This window comes from Propithecus coquereli, unplaced genomic scaffold, assembly GCF_000956105.1.
Source record: "Propithecus coquereli isolate 6110/MARCELLA unplaced genomic scaffold, Pcoq_1.0 Scaffold242, whole genome shotgun sequence".
In the NCBI taxonomy this organism is placed as follows: Eukaryota; Metazoa; Chordata; class Mammalia; order Primates; family Indriidae; genus Propithecus; species Propithecus coquereli.
In genome coordinates, this window is record NW_012147975.1 from 93,866 (window position 1) to 114,255 (window position 20,390).

The 20,390-nt window shown below is 38.4% G+C and overlaps 2 protein-coding genes across 3 annotated transcripts; one reads left to right on the forward strand and one right to left on the reverse strand.

The window, feature by feature from the left end:
* The first annotated feature begins 728 nt into the window (after positions 1-728).
* Positions 729-5,782, forward strand: FBXL21 (F-box and leucine-rich repeat protein 21). The gene is made up of 4 exons (XM_012646350.1): positions 729-1,106; positions 1,565-1,687; positions 4,624-4,795; positions 5,139-5,782. Exons 1-4 carry the CDS (start codon positions 744-746, stop codon positions 5,780-5,782), a joined length of 1,302 nt encoding a protein of 433 aa, XP_012501804.1. The 5' UTR covers positions 729-743.
* Positions 5,783-10,686: 4,904 nt separating this feature from the next.
* Positions 10,687-18,599, reverse strand: LECT2 (leukocyte cell-derived chemotaxin 2). Of its 2 annotated transcripts, none has more exons than XM_012646351.1 (4): positions 18,352-18,599; positions 16,756-16,852; positions 15,465-15,610; positions 10,687-11,097 (listed from the first exon to the last, which is right to left on the reverse strand). In XM_012646351.1, the coding sequence occupies exons 1-4, from the start codon at positions 18,395-18,397 to the stop codon at positions 10,931-10,933; spliced, it is 456 nt and encodes a 151-aa protein (XP_012501805.1). In that variant the 5' UTR covers positions 18,398-18,599; the 3' UTR covers positions 10,687-10,930. The 2 variants fall into 2 exon arrangements, with proteins under 2 accessions (XP_012501805.1, XP_012501806.1); XM_012646352.1 differs by lacking the exon at positions 10,687-11,097 and adding an exon at positions 14,834-15,035.
* Positions 18,600-20,390: the final 1,791 nt, after the last annotated feature.

The window sequence follows — 20,390 nt, forward strand, 5'->3', positions numbered from 1 at the left end:
CTGCATTGGACAATTTAATACAGCAACAAAGACTGGAACATTTATTAAGTACTTTGAAAATAGTTCAAAAAACTGCATTGGACAATTTAATACAGCAACAAAGACTGGAACATTTATTAAGTACTTACTATCTGTTGGCCCTTAAAATACTTTAATCCTCACAACAACCTTATGAGATAGGTACTTTCATCCCTGCTTTACAGATGAGGAAACTTCATTTGCTCCGACAAGATTATATAGGTAGTAAGTGACGGAGCTGAGGTTTATCCATACCTGTGTTTTTAATTGTGTTTTACTGTCTCCTAGGCCTCCCAGGAGTTCTAAGCACAATTAAAAAGTGATGCTTTCTCCTGTGTAGGAAGTAGTAATATACATTAATTGACCATGAAAAAACCTGGGACATACACTGCTTCCTTGGACGTTTCCTCTTGGAAGCCTCCGCACCTGCCTCTTCCACAAGCAAAGTCAATCAAATGCCATCGTCTTTTTCCTCCACTAAGACTTGTCCCAACTGAGGTCACAGTATTTATCACCATATTTCACCATTTGGCCATAGCTCTTTGAGAACCAGTTTGCACTGACTTATCTCTGTATGCCCAGCACAGAGCAGCACCTGTCGAAGCACGGGAGTGGAAGATTACTACTAAAATTGTATCAATTAAACTGCTTTTCACGTTCAAATGTTATTTTATACAATTAGAGTCTGAAAAAATTATCACTTAACATTTTTTAATGTTTACAGAATGAAGAGGAAGAATTTATCTGTTGTGAATAAAATTGTCCAGTCTTCACCAACAGCAAAACAGCCAAAACTGGGGTTCTACTCTTCTCTCAACCAGACTCATATGTGCACTGTTCTAGACTGGGGGAGTTTGCCTCACCACGTACTATTACGGATTTTTCAGTATCTTCCTTTAATAGATCGAGCCCATGCATCTTCTGTGTGTAGGAGATGGAATGAAGTCTTTCATATCCCTGACCTTTGGAGAAAGTTTGAATTTGAGCTGAACCAGTCAGCTACTTCATATTTTAAGTCCACTCATCCTGATCTCATTCAGCAGATTATTCAAAAGCATGCTGCCCATCTCCAATATGTCAGTTTTAAGGTAAGAAAAATAAGCATTAACTAGGAACAATGACTTATATTTTGTTAACAACATATTTGGATATCCAGATCCTTATTTTGAGGCAGTCAATGAGTTTTGCAGAACTTTTATCCCAAATGGTTTCCTGTTTTTCTGTAGTTATTTGTGTAGATTTTGGGTGTAGAATTTGAGCTGTAATTGAATAACTTTAGATTCTGGTTCCCTCCTTTGTGTGCCATTATGAAAATTCAGGTAACTGTGGAAGACTTGAAAGTATGAAGTGCTTGGAAAGTTATTTTGTCATCTGTTTTTCAGTTTAGAGTGAGACATTTTGTATAAAGAAAAAGTGTTCATTTATATTACAGCTTGAAGATATAAATAAGACTTTGCAATTTAATTCTATTAAATAATTATATTGCCATTAACTTTAGATAAATTATTTTTAGGAAGTTATTTAAGATTAAAAATTATCTTTACAGGTTGATAGCAGCACAGAGTCAGCAGAAGCTGCCTGTGATATACTTTCTCAGCTGGTAAATTGTTCTATCCAGACCCTGGGCTTGATTTCAACAGCCAAGCCAAGTTTTATGAACGTGTCAAAGGTAAGGATACCATGCTTTATTGGGAGCTACACTAAAATCCTAAATATTGCCAAACTAAGCAAAAACTATTCTTTTCCTAAAGAGAGATTATGTCCTACTTGTAGTCAAAGTATTATTTAAAGCAGTTTTCTGTTAACTAGCACTTAACTTTTACAAAAATAGTTTATGCATGTTTTCATTCTTTAGATCTATGTTGTAATTTTAATAATTGTTTCCACAGTAGGTGTCATTAATATAAAACTTAGATTTTTTTGCTTACTATTTTCAAGTGTTAGTTTATGTATTAATAGTTAGTTTGAATATAGAGCCTGTAGAGGCAATACTGGACGTTTTCCCTATAATTCTGTAGCCTCTCCATTGGAGGTAGAACAATATAACATTCAATTGAATGAACTATACTAGTTAGAATGGTGTTGGGTTTATATAGTAGAAACTCCGAAACAACAGAGGCTTAAAAAACATGATTGAAGTTTATTCCTTTTCGTTAAAGAAATCCATAGGTGAGACAGTCCATAGCTAGTATGAAGTTGTTAGGAACCTAGACTCCTTCCAGCCACTCCACTCTTTACAAGATGTTTTCTTCATTTTCATTGTCTAAGGTGGCTGTCAGAGCTCCAGCCATCACGTCCTTGTTCTAGACACTTGGATGGGAGAAATGGAGCAAGAAGGGTGTGCATTCTCCTTTTCAAGGACACTGCCCGTAAATACCACATAATGTTTCCCTTTGCATCTCAGGCTGCGGCCATACCAGATTTGAGGGAGGCTGGGAAATCTTTTAGCTGGGTGGCATTGTCCCCAGCTAAAAATCGGAACTGGATTACCAAAGAAGAAAGGATGAATGGTTGTTAGAAAGCAAATGGCAGTTTCTGCCACAGAAACTAATAACTGTTTCTCTTCATTTAGGCCTCGAATGAAGCCATCTCCTCGGAGAGGCCTTCCTTAACCACTTTTGCTAAAACAACACTTCTTCCTGCAGTTACTCTACTATGTTGCCTTATTTTATCTTCTTTATATCATTCATTGGTACTTGAAACCACCTTATTTATTTAACATGTTTATTCTCTTCCCCCACCCCCCATCAAAACATAAACTCATTGAGGGTATAGATTCTGCCCATTTTATTACCATTATAAACTCAGAATTAGAATAGTGCCAGATATATATGATAAGCACTAAATTATGGTTGTCGGTAAAACTGGCTAATAATGGAAACTTTCCTATAGAAGAGGAGAAAGGAATAGCAGCAGCATCTCTCGTAAACTGGGTCATGGCTCTCTTTTATCCAGCGTTTCTGCTAGCCTGTCTATCTTTTAAAGCGATACGCTGAAAAAAAAAAAATGGGTCATTTGAGGATTAGAGTAACATAAGTAATCAGATGAAAACTTACTGCTTCTAAAGAGTTATTTCCTTGTCTATGAGCTATAGAAGTAGATTAGCCTGCAATTCTTAGATTCTAAAAGTTGTCTCTGATGCTGCATGTCAGCTTCCAGGCCCAGCTTCTAGGCCAGCCGATGTAGTCACCAGAGCTAGGGCCCAGGAATTAGCAAGCTTCATTTCAGACTCTGCCTCCAGAGTTTAAAATGAGCTCTGTGTCTTCTGGCAAGGTTTGTGGATCTCTCTGAGACTCAGTTTTTTCATTTGTAAACTAAGGAAAAATAGGATAAAAGTACAATATTCTGCTAAATACTGTAAAAAGTGCTAAAAATATATTGCTATTATAATGAAATATGTTTAAATTTGTCCTTCAGGACTAGCACAGTCTATTGAGAATTGATTATAGGGAAAACAAACCTTGTATTTATATTTCTCTAATAAATTTGGCTCCAGAAAATGTGGTAAAGAGGTGTAGCCCTCTACCATTTGAAAATTTGTAAAAAACCAGTTTATAATTAGTATATATCAATGAATTTTCTTATAAGTTAATTAACATTTATAATCCATTGGGTCATTGTGATAGGGACAATAGAACCTTTGGTAGAATCCAAATTGATTTTGAAAAAGGAAAGTGATCGTGCGTGGGTTTGGTTTCTAGACTTTCTATCCTTGCCAAAAAATACTGGATCTGAAAACTTGTGAAATCCTACTCATTTCGTCAGTCTTTAAGGAGTATAAAGATTAGCATCTACTTTGGATAATTTGCTAGGAAAAGCATGCCACTGAAGATTGTGACATCTTTTTATTCATTTATTCATTCAACAAATATTTATCCACTATCTACCGTGTGCCATATACTATTTTAGGTACTGAAAATACAAGAGCGAACAAACAAATTAAAAATTTTATTCTACGGCAGAGGTCAGAATGTCCAGACAGTAACTATTTCAGGCTTTGAGGGCCGTATAGCCCTACTGCAGCCCCTCAACTCTGGCATTGTGGTGCGAAAGCAGATGTAGGCAATACACAAAGGGGCATGACTGTGTTCCAATCAAACCTTATTTATGGACACTGAAATTTGAGTTTCATATAATTTTCACATGTCACAAAATATTCTTTAAAATTTTTTTTCCAACCATTTAAAAATGTACAACCATTCTTAGCTTGTGAGATATACAGAAATACACTGTGGGTCAGATTCAGCCAATGATCCGTAATTTGCCACCTCTGATCTAGGAGATACATATACAGTAGTTTTATCCTTTTAATATTAAAAATCAATTCCTTAACATTGAAATAATTAGAAGACATGTTTATGTAAAATCTTTGGAATTTTTTCCTTTATTATTGTTTAATTTATCAATTATAGAAGTATAAAACTATTCTTTGTTATAAAAATGTCTTCTACTGGCTACTGGTTGTGTGAAAACAGTAGTATGTTAATTGCTCTTAGTATGTTTTCATTAGCATGTGTTGATACAAATTGCTTTAATGAATTATTTGGTTAAAGCTGTAAATTTTTAAATAATGTTTTCATAATTTTTTTCTTACTGCCACGCAAGTGTCATTTTGTGTCAGCACTTACTGTTGTTTTTGTCAACTCAAAATCGTTATCATCGATCAAAATTGAAGACACACCAGTGGATGATCCTTCATTGAAGATTCTTGTGGCCAATAATAGTGACACTCTAAGGCTCCTAAAAATGAGTAGCTGTCCTCATGTTTCATCTGATGGTAGGTTATATTTTTTTAGGCTTGAACGATTTTTTTTACACCACAGTAATAGTACTAATGCAATTTCTTTTTTAAGATTGCATACTTATGAAAAATAAATCATGATAGTAATTTTTTTCAAAAGAAGTCTTAATATACAAGCTAGATATAGTTTAAATGGTTTCTCATGAGAGTATTTTACACATTTTATTTTATATAGTTATATATGTCTTGGCAACCATTTTCTCAGAAATAATTAGATATTTATTTTAGTAAATAATAACTAACATCAAATTTAAATTTACAAAATGTTGTATTGGTATCAGTATGATTATTCTTAAGACATTTGCTCACTTTTCCGCAGGAATACTTTGCGTAGCTGATCATTGTCAAGGCCTCAGAGAACTGGCGTTGAATTATTACATTCTGAGCGACGAACTTCTCCTCGCACTTTCAAGCGAGACTCACGTTCACCTTGAACACCTTCGGATTGATGTCGTGAGTGAAAATCCTGGACAGATTGAATTTCATTCTATCCAAAAACGTAGTTGGGACGCCCTTATTAAACACTCCCCTAGAGTTAACGTTGTCATGTACTTCTTTGTATATGAAGAGGAATTCGAAACGTTCTTCAAAGAAGAAACCCCTGTTACTCATCTTTATTTTGGTCGTTCAGTAAGCAAAGCAGTTCTAGGACGGATAGGTCTTAACTGTCCACGACTAATCGAGTTAGTGGTTTGTGCTAATGGTCTGCAGCGTCTTGATGATGAACTTATTCGTATTGCTGAACGCTGTACGAACTTAACAGCCTTGGGCCTCAGCGAATGTGAGGTTAGCTGCAGCGCGTTCGTTGAGTTTGTAAGATTGCGTGGGACAAAGCTAACCCAGCTCTCCATAATGGAGGAAGTTTTGATCCCTGACGAAGATTATAACCTAGATGAGATTCATGCTGAAGTCTCCAAATACCTGGGAAGAGTGTGGTTTCCCGATGTGATGCCTATCTGGTAATTGGCTACCAAGGAGTCTGAACTTTTTTTTATAATATTAGTAAAGTTAGCTGCTTTCTGTCAATGCAAATTCAAATTTTTAAGATGCATTGCTGAAATATTTTAGGTCAAATATTTTATCATCTGCAAACTGTCTTAATGGACTGCTGTAGAAACATTTGAAAAAATATGGGAAATGTGAAAAGCCAGGTTATCTCTAAAAACAGGGCACAGGCACTGTGTGTGGATGAGATGGTTGAGATGCCGAAAACTGCAGATGGTTTCTAAGTAGATTCCTCAGCCTCCCTTGGAGGCACACTTTAGCTTGCTAAATAAATGTGTAGGACTGAACTGGGATCCCTTAAGTCCTATCATTTACCATGTTCGATTGTTTTAATTGCTTCTGTTTTATCTTGATATCAATATACTTTATAAAATACATAGTATTAAAAACTAAGTGTAAAATCAAGGTACAGAGACAGATTTACTTACTTGCAAAATTTTTAACACTATATAAGATCATCTTGTGATTTAATAAATCCTAATTTCCAGTGTACTTTGAATTCTACTCTATTAGATTAACCTGGGAGGTGATGGGCACTAGATTAAAATTTTAAAATACTGATTCATTTTATAAAGATACTCATACGAAAAGAGGAAAGATACCCATCGTGATGGTTAATTGATTAAATACACTAGGTCAATTTTGCAGGACATGTTTGGGAGGGAGTCAGCATTCATTGGCCTTCTGCTGTGGATCTGGGACTATGCTGAGTCCTTTGCCTGAGTGATCTTATAATTTAACTAGTGACACAGGCAGAGCCCTTCAGTGGCTGCCTATTGTCTTTAGGATGAAGATATATCCTTAAAATGACGTACAAGGTCTGGCTTCTCCTTGCTTCCTCGGCCTCATTTCCACCAAGACTCCCATAGCCCTCTGTGCCCACTCTCTCACCCTGCACCCCCTAGTCACAAGGCTTCACATACTCTTCTCTCCACCTGACTTCCTCTCTCTGCTCTCAGGTCTTTCCTCTCGATGTCACGTCCTCACGGGAGCCTTCCTTGATGCCTGGCCCATTCCCCGTTCACAGATCAGGTTGCACGTCTGTGGCACCTACCGCTGTTGTGATTTATCATTGCTGGTCTATTACCTGTTTCTCCACTGCACTGTGAACTCCATCCGTGCCAGATCACCGTTGGTCTTTGCTCACTGTTACGTATCCCCAGCATCCGGCATGCTGGTTAGTTAGTATACAACAGGCACTCAATACATTTTACTGAAGTACTCTGTTTTTCAAACTTGTTTCCCTACATCCTCCCTGCAATGTCTTACATTTCTTTCTAAGAAACCAATTAAACTAAAAAAAAAAAAAATAGAAAATGAAATATGTTCATTAGTTTCCAGTTTTTTTATTTCACCTATTAAGCAATTAGAATACATTGTGATTTGTAAATGGTTTTGTAAAAGTAGCACTTTCAGTCCCTTTAGTTAGACTGAGTTGTGCCTACATTCTCGCCACTGTGCCGTGTTTGTCACTGTGAGCTCCATGAGGCGTCTCGTATTCACCTTTGTGTCCTCACTCGCAGAACGATATGAGCTACATTAGTCAGTACTCAGTAAATGCTAGCGGAGCTGACACTACTGGTTAAAAATAAAGCAATTTCTTGAAGACCGAGTGATTACTCTTACAGATCATATAATTCATACTTTAAGATTTCAGGAGGGTACGGAAGCAGCGTGGACTAGGGAACTCAAAATGTGATTAGGATAACAGAACAAGCATGAAAGCACTGGCTTGACGGAGGTGGAGCTGGGGGTCAGAGTGACGGTGGGAATTCTGAAGGGCTGAGCCTCTGGCGTTACCCTACCATGATGCACGGGAGCAGGCGGGTGGGGTGTGCTTACCTGAACGGCAAGGCGATAGGATGCCAGTGGCGTTTGCACTGAGGATAATGGAGCAAAACAGAGAGGGACTGGAGAGGAGAGGTCGGGGGAGTTTCTCCCCATGGCCTACTAGCACGGAGAGATGATGCGTGCCGGTGGCCTCTTCTGTATGAAATGAGAAGTTGCTGCTCTAAACTGCTTTTTGGTGGCCCAGTAGTTGAACCTTGTGAACTAAGCACTATAATGAATCTTAGAGCAAAACTTAGAGTAATCTGGGTTCGTTCACTCATGTAAATTGACCTGGTTGGTCTGACTTCCTGGGGTCATAAATGGAAGAGCAAAACATTTTTAAGACAGCCAAAAACAAGGAAACGTAGAGTCTTTTTAATGCTTCGTCTAATGAAAATGTCTCTATTTACTTTGGAAGTCTGTGAAAAGTACTGTTTAAGATTAGAGGATTCTTGATAAACTAGTTTGATACTAGATTTCAAACTTTCGTCTTTGAAAAATATTTAGTTCTGTAAGCAAATCCGTTCGTGTTAAAAATATTTATTTGCATTTGTTAGTCGATTCTGGAAAAGTTTGGATAATTTTATGGGCAAAAAGTAAATGGAGAGAATGGGGAAAGGTCCCTTTGTAGGTTGTACTGAGGAAACACAAAAATAGGAGTCTCAGATTTTTTTGAGTTTTCTTCCTTATGAGCTTTGCTGGCTTCGTTTGTATTGTACACAATATGTGAGAGAGAAGACAGGAGGCAAGCCAATTTTTCAGTGTGTGTGTATTGCTGTCAGTGTGCCGCTAAGTGTGATAAATGTTGTCCAATGGATATGAGAATTCTTCCCTCTGTAGGCCTGGCCTCTTAAATTGGCCACTTTTCTTCTTCTTCTATTAAATTAATTTACTGCAGATAAAACATTCTCAAAGTAAAAATTGATATTATTCACATTAATTTATAGCTATCAAACCTGACAGATTATCTGATACCACAATTTTTGAAGTATGTATTATAATAACTTTTACTAAGGAAAAGTAAGTTACTCAGTCCTATTACTCTTGTGTCATTCGAATCTTTATATTAATAATATTTTGACTTAAGTTTAATGTCTTGACATCCAAACTTAAAAGATAAGGAGGAAAAAACCCACTCTTTTATAATGCACCAGAGGGCGCTGTATTCCAGTTCTTCCTCAGAAAGAAATCCTTTGGTCCAAAGTTTGCACGTCCATTAAGCAGATAGGAGAATGCTGAGCAGGAGACGACCTTCTTGTTGTGCCTTGGGGAAGCTCTCCATTCCGGGTAATGAGTCTGGCTTTTAAAACAATATGCATATCCAACTCTGCTTTGCCTCCTAAATAATCACTTCAGAAGGTTATTTGGAATGCTAAGCATGGATTTCATTGTGCAAATATTTGAGAGCTCCTTTGGAAATTGCCTTTAAAGCTGGTATGCCATTTCCTTTTTTTTTGTGGCCTCAGCGGGAACACAGCCTTTATCTTTTGAAAGCAAATTTAATTTTTGGAAACAACCTGAGGTTGTGTGGTTACCAAGGAGATGCATGATGGAGATAATCAAATCAGACAGTGCTGGATATAATTTTTTTTAACTAGAAGAAAAATTCTTAACTTGCTAGTTGTGTGTAAGATGTCTCGACACAGTAGAGAATGGTATCTAACTGGGTATGAGAAAGTGCTAATCGTGTGACACAGACTCTCAGCTGTCTGAAAATCATCATTAACTTTCTTCCTTGCCACCCACGTACAAGTCCTGTCGCCTCTATAACATATTATTTGTAATAATAAATACCCATGAAATCACCTCCAAACTATAAAACTACAGCATTGATAGTAACGTAAACCTTTCTATGTGGTCCTTCCCTATCCAATCATGAAGTAACTAGTATTCCTTATTTTCTTGCTTTCCTTTTTATGTAATTTATTATATATGTATGTATTCTTTAAAATTTTGTTTTGATTTTCATTGTTTTGACTTTATAAAAAGAATATCATGCTTTATGTGATCTTTCGGACTTTGTTAAAACTATGTTGCTATGATTCATCCATTTGATTATGTTTAACTGAGGTTCATTTATCATGACTGCTGTATAATAGTCCATTCTATAACTTTAACACAATTTATTTCTCCATTTCACTGTCAAAGGGCATTTGGGTTGTACTAGGTTTTGCTATGACAAGTAGTGACATCCTGAACATTCTTATATATATGTCATGGTATATAAGTATAGCCATTTCTCTAATAATAAAGTTCAATTAATGATGTTTTTCTCTAGCATACCTACACATAAGAATGGAGTCATTCTACTAAAGTTTTCTACATTTCAAAAGAATTTGAGCAAAAATTTATGAAGAAAGTTTCCAGGGTGATTAACTCAACTTATTCATTCCTTACTCTTAGTCTGACTGACTAAAATCTAGGAAGCCAGAATTATTTCTGGTTCTTTGAACATTTGTATGGTCTTGTTTCCTCTTAGTACCTGTTGCCAACATAACTAAGATAGAATAAATACATAGATATACAATGATGTGTAGAAATAAGTAGCTGTAGTATGCATATGTTTAGATGAGACCAACTGACCCAGTTTCATGAAATACTTCTGATAAAGATAGACCTGCTTCTCATTCTGGTACTTCCTGTAATGTAGCCTCCCTGAAATCTAGAATATGTTTTCTTAGACTGCCATGATTCATTACCTAGGAAACCTGTTATTCTTACAGAGCGTGGGGAAGTATGGAAAGACCAGCAAATCCTTTCTTATCCTTGAAAGTGGCTCTCCCTCCAACCATTTTAACCAACCTAAGGAATTTGCTCAGAATCTTCACTACCTTAACTCAAAAGTAGCCTCCAATTTATTCAACAATTATTTATTAAGTGTATACTACATCTAGCGTTGTAAACCACTCTCCATTCTTGCACCATAGAAACATCTTCAGGCTTTTTATTTCCAAGAATAAAGGTAGGCTAGTTTTAGAGTTGTCAAAAATGCAGCCTGGTCCAGCTTGAATTCACTCGTTTATTTATCCTAGGTCTTCAAGACCGAAAAATCTAAAAAACAAAACCACCCAGATCCCATAGGTGACAGAAAAATCAGCCCCAAGAAATTAGTTCATACCCAAACATCAAAGAGACAATGAATTGAAATCAAAATACTGTTTTATGTCTTGCATTGATCATGTCTCTATTTGAACACAGGTTTCTTGAAAAGCAGGATATGCATCCAGGTTTTTAAGAAGACTTTCTGTTTAGAAGATCTGGTCATTTGTCTTCCATTTACAGGTATGCAGTAGGGTCACTTAAGTCACAGTTCTCAATGTGTATGTGTGGTTGTATGCCAGGATAAACTTTCTGCAAGGGCAATAGAGTTCCCAGTTTTTCTCCCTTCTTGATAGAACCTTTATACTTAATTGGCTTAATGTAGAAAATTTTGATACAGAAACCTAAAAGAAAATAAGTATAATTGTTTGTTATCTGGGCTTCAGTAGCTTTGCATCAGAAATTTTAAAAATAACAGAAATGAACCAAAAGCAAAAGAAAGGGTTGAATCCATTCATGGGAGGAATAGAATAAAATGATAGAATCATATTAAAAAGGAAGATTAAATTATAAGATGCCAAAGATAGAGTAGATTCAAATGAAAATTTAATAAAGGCATTGAGGAACAATAGCAGGAAAACACTAGTTGGTTGGGAAAATTGACCTAGAATGATGTCACCTTCAAGACATATTCTAATAAAACTATTAGACTTTAAAGATAAGGAAAAATGGAAATAACTGTAACAAAAATACAACCTTCCTAAATATCAAAATAACTAAAAAATAAATAAAGACCCACCAAGTAGAGAAATAGAGAATGTAATATAATAATTATGACAATGTTGGATCCAAATATATGAGTCATATCTATCAATGTGAATGGGCTTAACTTGTCTATCAAAAAATTTTCCTATTGAATTTAAAAGCAAAACCCAGTTTTACACTGGGTGGAATAAAACACAGTGAGTGAAAAGGCTAAAAATAAAAACCTGGACAAAGATTTGCCAAGCAAATGGAAGCAGTAAGAAAGCACGGGTTATGTTCCTGTTCCCAGAGAGTGAAACTCGGGCCCAAAGGCATGGAAACAAGACAAAGGAATTCAATGTATGATGGTAAATGCCACAATTCACAATGAAGATGTAACAGTTATAGCTATCCATGCACTAAATGACGCAGACACCATCTGTATAAAGCAGAGACAACAAGAAATGCAAGGAGAAATGGATAGAAACCCACTAATAATGGGAGACTTTAACACACTACTCTCAGTGCAAGTGGATCAAATGGGCAAAATAAATAAATAAATAAATAAGTAAGGCTATAGAATTGTGCTGTCCAGTATGGTTGTCACTAGCCACACGTGGCTATCCAGCACTGTAAATGTAGCTAGTCTGAATTGAAATGTGCTTTAATGGTAAAATGAACAATGGATTTTGAAGACTTAGTATTTAAAAAATGTAAAATATCTCAATTTTTTTATATTAATTATACTTTGAAAAAATACTTTGAAGATAATTATGTTAATATTAAAATTAATTCCACGTGTTTCTTCTTACTCCTTTAACATGGCTACTAGAAAATATAAAGTTACATATATGGCTTATGTTTCCATTGTATAATACTACTATAGAAGATCTAAACAACATTTATCAGGCAGGTTTTATGAATATGTATTAAAAGATGTGTAAGACCTCTACACTGAAAACTAACACAACAGCTGCTAATGTAACAGTGAAAGAAGATCTACGTAAACGGAGGATATAGTATGTTCATTGATAGGAGGACTCACTACTTTAAAGATATCAGTTCTTCTCAATTTGATCTATATATTCAACACAAACCCAATCAAAGCCCCAGCAGGATTTTTGGTGGAAATCGACAAACCGATTTTCTAATGTACTTGGAAATGCAAATGGCCGAGAACCGCCAAGATTGCAATCTGAAAGAAGAATAAAGTTGAAAAACTTATACTACCTACCAAACATCAAATTATATTTTAAAGGTGCTGTAAGTAAGACAGTGTGGCGTTTGTGCAAGAATGGCGAACTGATGGAACGCACTAAAGAGACCAGAAACAGACCCACGTGTATCCAGGTCCTGATTTACGAAAAAAGATGCTATAGTGCGGTAGAAAAAAAACGGCTCTTTAAAGTAATGGTGCTGGGACAGTTAGAAATCTGTGTAGAAAAAAGTCTTGATCAGTGTATCTCATTTCTTACACAAAAGCCAATTTTAGATGGATTATGGATCTAAATATGAAAGGTGAAACGATAAATCTTGAGGAAGAAAGCATAGGAGAATATCTTCATATCTTCGGGGTTGGCAAATGTGTCTTAACCAGTTCAAAAAAATGTGTTAACAGTAAAGGAAACTATTACTAAATTCAACTACATTAAAAATAATTTCTGTTTATTAAAAGACAACATTAAGTGCTTGCTTCAGCAGCACATATGCTAAGATTGGAATGTTACAAAGAAGATTAGTGTGGCCTTAGCGCAAGGGTAACATGCAAATTTGTGAAGTGTTCTGTACTTTTTTTAAAAAAAGACATTAAGAAAGTGAAAAGGCAACTCACAGAGTGAGAGAAGGTATTTTGTATAGAGACATATCTGACAAAGGACGCATCTGGAATATACAAAGAGCTCCTACATATCAATAAGAAAAAGACAATCCAATAGAAAAATGGGCAAAATATTTGAATAGGCATTTCACAAGAGACAATATCCATGTTATCAATAAATATGGAAAGTGCTAATTTCATTAACTACCAGGGAAATGCAAATTGAAACCTCTGCATGTTTATCAGAATGGCCGAAATGAAAAAGTAAATAGATAACACTGAATATTGTGTGTGGAGCAACCATAACTTTCACGTGCTGCTGACAGGAGTGTAAACTGGTACAACTGTTAGACTTTGGGAAACTGTGGTGTTATCTGCTAAAGCTGAAGGTGCACATACACCACGTGACCCAGGAATTCCACTCCTGCAGCGTTCTGCCGGTTGCTGAGCATACTGATTCCAATCATGCATTCTGGAACTAGGGAATGGCCACAGGGTAGATTTGGGGGTGCACTGGGCCCGCTGTAAGATGGACTCTAGTGAAAAACTATTAATACTTTGACACACACCCACTCCCCCGACCGACCCTATAATCTCCTAGTCTGACCGATGAACCACAGTGGCCTTTCATTAACAGATCTCTGGGAATTAGCGTCAGTTTGGGGCAAATGTCCAGTGATCTCTGGAAAGCCCGATGATTTCTTCTTTCCCAGTGTATGGTCATCCTGCTAAACGGCTGCAGAGTCCTCTGGGGACGGCCAGAGGTCAGGTTTACAGTATAAGTTTTTGGCTGTGTGGCAGAGCCCGTCCTCCAAGGGACTGAGCCTCCCTTTTATTCAAGGGCTTGGACTGTGAACCGGTTGAAGTTTGGGAGTTTACTGGGGACAGTGACCCATTCTTGTGATGACCGAAGTCGGAATTTTGTTCACCAGACCTAGAGCATTTCCATTTGCACAAATCAAACAAGGCTGCTCATCTATTCAGTTGTGGGGTCACCATGACTGACTGGCCAATGTCACAGATCTCTGAGGTTCAGGTCAATCTGATTCCGGCTCCAGCTCTGCCACTTCTTAGGTGTCTGCACTGACCTTGGCCTTGGCTATTAAGTGCCACCACTTCGGAGGACCCAGTTCAGTGGCAGCAGTTTCTCTTGTCACTTTGGGCTACAGAGAACAGCCACCACAGAGCTCTGCAAAGACGTAGCTTCCCTCACAAAGTGGCTCTTGCAGCCTGGGTGACGGGGGTGTCCTCTAGACTCCCAATAAGAATGCATGTGTGTGTGTGTATGTGTGTGTGTATAGTATAAAAAAGTTCTAGCAGCATTTTCATAATCACCTAAAACTTTAAACTGCCCAGCTGTTCCTCTAAAGAAGAATGGAGAAATAGATGAAAGTATCTGCATGTAATGAAACACCATAGATCAAAAAGAACGAACGCGTAAGCAAAACATGGATAAATATCACACCCATGACGTGGAATGACAGAAGCCTCACACAAAGTGTGCATGCTCTTTAATTCTGTTTATATCATTTTTAAAAACTTTCAAAACTAGCATATGATGTCAGAAGTTGGGCTAGCAATTACCCTTGCTGGGAATAATGACCGAAGGGTCGCACAAGGGCTCTCTGGGATGCAGGTGATATTCTTCTTGATGTGAGTGCTGGTTACACGGGTGTATTCACTTTGTGAAAATTCATGGAGCTGCACATGTACTGCTGGGCGCTTTTCTGTGTCTATGCTAGACCTCAGTAGAATTAAAACAACGAACAACGAACCCAATACCTGCAGTACCAGGAGACTTAGCTTTACCTAGAACATAGAGGCTTTGGAAATACTTCACATTCAGCTCTTGCAGAAATGCCAAATTTATGATTTGTGGGATTTTGGTAAATGAAAGAATCTATCCATTATGGTTATTGCTGAAAGTGGTTTTGTTTATAGGTTGTTAAGCAAAACCACATGGGCCACAGGAAGGGACACCTTCAGTCAGCCATAGAGTGTAGTGGAATGTGTGTGCACAGAGCAGAATGTATCAGGGAATGTGGTGGAACATCTTTGAACACTCATCGGCTAGTTTGGTATACTCTATATCCTTTATGTTCTAGGTTTTACCATTTTGAAGGAAGTACAAAACTTCTATGTATGGAAACTGCATTAAATAAGCACCAGCATCTCTAGTAGCTGTCCCAGCATAGACTTCACCTCTCTTACCTCTTCCAGATATGCGAACACCATTATTGATAGCATTTTTGTTTTTATAAGGTTTCTCCTGGCCCATGATCATTCCAGTAAATGGTGCGTACACAGTAGATCCAGCAGGGCACAAGACATCCACACCCTGGTGAGTCCTCTGATTTCTAGAATGTAAATAAGAATGAACAGATTGGAGGAGCTGCCCTGGAAACTCTGCTGCCCAGGAACTTGGCGTTAGCCCGCTGTTCCCAGGCTAGGGCACCAAAACTTGAAGCTGTGAGAACATACTGGGATATCCTAGGATTCCTCACTCTGTTTAGCCCAATTTTAACCTCCCTGCGGGTAGAAATAACCATGTTGTAAAGACTAAAGTGTTTAAAATAGTACTTGGTACAGCAAGCCTTAAGCAAAATTAGCTAATATTATTATATGGCATAGTGAGGAAATGAGGCAGTCCATGTAAGTAAATCTTACCTGAATCTTGACTTCTTTAAGACCACTTTGGAAAGAGTTGTCTTTTTATGGGAACCTATCATAAAAGTATAGTTACCCTAGTCTTATTTTTCTCTCAGTGATCTGGAAAAGTGATTGTGAACATCATTTACTGTATGTGGTATTTTAATACTGCAGATCCCAACCCCCGGGCCATAGACCGCTGCCAGTCCACAGAGTGAGCAAAGCTCCATCTGTATTCACAGCCGCTCCCCATTGCTTGCATCACCGCATAAGCTCCGCCTCCTATCAGATCAGCGGCAGCATTAGATTCTCATAGGAGCTGAACCCTACTGTAAGCTGCACATGTGAGGGATCTAGGTTGTGAGCTCCTTACAAGAATCTGATGCCTGATGATCTGAGGTGGAGCTGAGGCAGTGATGCTAGCGCTGGGGAGCGGCTGCAAATACAGATTATCATTAGCAGAGAGGTCTGACTGCACAAGAAATGTAATACGCTTGAGTCATCCCAAATCCATTCCGCCCTTCCCCAGTCCATGGCAAAATTGTCTTCCATGTTTGATTCGCCTTTGGAGCCACCAGGTGAGATAAGTCAATGTGTGACAACACTGAGAGGGACAATGTTGTGTTTGTTCCCTTCTCTTTTCCTTATTCCATGCTCTGATCCCAATTTGGAGGCCAAACTGGAGGCAGAGTTCTTAGAAACTGCTCCAAAGACAGCGATGGAGCCAGTTACCTCTCTGGGTTTTCATGCCGTCAGAGGGGAGATAATCGTGAGCCCTTGGAACATCGGGCAAGGACGCGAAGCAAAGGGGTTGGGAGGGAAAGTGCCTGACGGTTATTTGCGAGCCCCGTACCTTTGAGCAGAGTACTGTCCGCAGCCGTGGCTGTCACATGTCCGGATCTCGTTGGAAGACTTGCCAGCACACATACTAGCCCACGGCCCAGCCAGCGCTAAAAAGCAGAAACATGAGAGCAGAGCTCCTGGCCTCTGGTATTTCCAATCTCCATTTGCCTTGTAAGTCTCCAGTGGACCCTGAAAATTCTGTTTTCTCTGAAGTTTTTCCCTAACTTTCTATAATTTATGGGAAGGTCTTTCTTACAGAATTTTACATCCTGATCAGATATAAAATTAGCTTTTCCCCAGCCAAAAAAATCCAGTTTAAGAAAAAAAAAATAATTGGAAAAGGGGTTGGTTAAAAACAATGAATTCCAACCTTGCCTCAAAAAAACCAACAAAAAAACGCGTAAATTGTACTTTTCAAAGTTTCTTTGCTCATTACCTGGCACAGGGACCACTATGTTTAGGATAAGCAAAAAATAATCAAACGCATGGCTCAAAGAAATAATTTTACAAATTCTAAAGTAACTCTGAAATGGTGACTTAGGGTTAGTTCTACTAATCAAATCCAAGCAAATGTTTGAATTAAAGGAGAAACAAACTCTGAATGAGCCAAGTTTATTTAACATTAAATAAATCTCTTTCATATTTGCAGACATGGAAGAGGAAGATTCTAAGAAATCATCTAAAATGTCAAACAAATTTAGCTTAGAGTGAGGTGAGGAGAGAAGGTGGGAAAGAGAGTAGAGACAATTCCATGAAAAATTATGAAACACGGCGCAGGGACTGGCTCTCAGTGTATTTAATGCAAACTTTGCGCTGGGCAGGACTTGTCTATTTGATACAGTAAGCACGTGATAAATGTTCAGTTGAATTAAATTTCCTGGATGTCCAGTGTTAACATTTACAGAGAGAGATAGTTAGCAAACTCAACCTTTCACTTTGAAACAAACAAAAACAGAAGCAAAGATCAGAGCCTGCTAATTTGATTATTGATTTCATTTAAAGACATTTTACTCTTCACTAATACATGTGCTGTTATTAAGAGATGCTACCAAATATGGCCATTGAGTATGTTCCTTAATATACTTTTAAAAGGTGGGTTTCAAAAGTCTTATACTTTGGAGCCAAGCTTCAAGTCAACACTTTGATCGAGATACAATACTATCACTTTGGCAACTAACATTTATCCTTGGGAATCGAGACGTGTGTCAGACAACTTAATTTATTCCCTTTTCTACTGTATTAAGGGAGCACTCCCTTTGTCCAATCCACACCAGTCTTTGTATCGGGAATCTTCTAAGTCAAATTTCTATACAAACTTTTTGTTTTCCAGTTTTGTTCCAGTTAAATCCCAGACCAAGATCGAAAGGCTTTTCTTAAAGTCTTCCCATTCAACTTTGGTGTTTCCCTCGTTAAAGAACCAGAACATTCGGGTAGAAAAGATTTAGGATCCCCCCACCCCCGACCACCACCATCCATCGTCCCTCTCCCATTTTTAATAACTGAATACACAAGTCTTTGTTGATCCTGCTATTAATGACTTTAAAATCTACCCCTAAAATCGTTTTTAAAAGTTAGCTAAGACTCTAAAGTTGTGCTTTTGACTTACCAGTGGAAGCCACAACAGCCAAAAGGAGGACTCTTGTGGAAAACATCTGGGTTTTGCTTCCCGTCTGTTTCTTCCTCTAATTAGAATTGCCGCACGCTCTTTCTGAAGAATGTTCGAGTTTGAATGAATATTTTCTAGCTATTTAGCCTTAGAATCAATTGTTCATCTCTCATTTCTTTAGTGTGAGACACAAAAAATATGAGAGAATGGAGCAAGTCAAAGTCTAATATTCCGTGGATAGCTATTTGCTTTGCATGTAGGACCTGTGTAAAAGCCTTTGATCCGAAGAAGAAGGCAGATTTATTGGAAACACTGACTAAATATTAACAGAAAATGACAAAGTTAAGTGCAGGTGGACAGTCTGGGCTGTAGCTGGGAGGAAAATGTTCACATGAATAATGGAATAATTACTACCATCTTTCAGTAGCTCTTTCATTTTCTGGACTGGGATGCAGAAATCCACGTAACTTTGTAAGGATGCAATATAAAACTTCAAGGATATTTAACTCTTCTAGTATGTACACCTCCACTCTGTGCTCAGTCTTACACGAAGTGCGTGACTATATCTGACCCGCAGATCCGTCAGATCCACAACCCTATGGGAAGTATGTATGCAGAATGTACATACGAGGTCTGGAAAGTGTCAAGCCATGTGATAGGAAAAATATAGACATTTATTGAAGAAGATACAAGAAGCACTGTACATAGGACAGTGACGCCTCAGTCCCCTTCGAAGTAGGCACCTTGGGACCTCACACAGTTCTCCCAGCATCTCGCAACCTGACCCGTGCACGCTCAGCACTCTCAGGTGTTCTGCTTGGTGCAGGCCTTCCAGAACCTCGATCACTTTCAACAGATGCTCAACCGTCGTTGAAGCGTTTGTGCCACACTTTTGTTTCTGCTGCACTCATCGCCTCGTCCCCAAAAGCCTGAATCATCCGAATAGGATCCGTGGAGAAATGTTCATGCTTAACGCAAAATTTGAGGCAGATTCGTTGCTCTGCTCGCTCAGTCATTCCGAATGCGACGGCCGCGCAGTGCGCAGGCTCGCTCCGCAGCGCCCAGTGCCCCACCGACCAGCACGGGGAGGGCGTCGTTGTTCATGCACGCGCATTGCGGTCCGCTCGCCTTGGCTGCCAGGTTCTCATTATATTAACGATGGCTGGATGCTTTGCAGACAGACCTCATATGTGCATGTGTAGAACGTAAATGTCCTCCCTCTTTCTACCTATTGTGCACGAAACTTAGGGGCCAAAAGGAGGAGATGACCTCTCGCAACTTGTCAAATTACAGCGTCTGCCTTTACAGCTCGTAACTGCTAGTATTTACCTAAGTTGCTCTCGGGAACTCTTGTGAACTGACTGACTCTCATCTCTGGCATCCCTTTTGGCCGAAAGACACTGGTGATGACCATTTACACAAAATAAAATAATGTTACTGCAGCCAATAAGTTTTAGGTTAGACATGAACTTTTCCCAATAAAGGCTTCCTGTATCCCACTGGGTACAAATACGCAATCAAGGAAGACTCCAACTACTTGTTATTTAAATCCATTCTTTTCAAGTGAGATTCTCTTGGTTTTAAAATCTCATCTGAGAATTTTGTATGGGAACTGACCATCCGATCGTAAGATTCCAGCATGTACCTAGCCCCAGTCAACAGACGACCTTCATTCTATCAAACACTTACAGAATCACAGTGGGCGTGTTTCCTCACCCAGTTTGACCGTGTGCGAGTACTTTGAGCAACAGAGAGCGAACGACCCAGGGCCACCTAGGGAAACACAGACTTCGATTACCCCAAACCATGGTAAACAGATGTATTGGCCCACTGAGCTTTGAACCCTGAAATTACGCCACACACAGACATGGTCAGACTGTTGCCAGAGGTTACAACACACGCATTCTTGGCACCATTCTCCGACTGACTCAGTCCAGCTGAGCTTGTAAACGGAGTAGTCACCCAACCACAACAATGGAAGAAACGATGCTAGCCAGTTCCAGGAGAGGGTTAAAATGCCTCTCCTGCTGCCGATACCT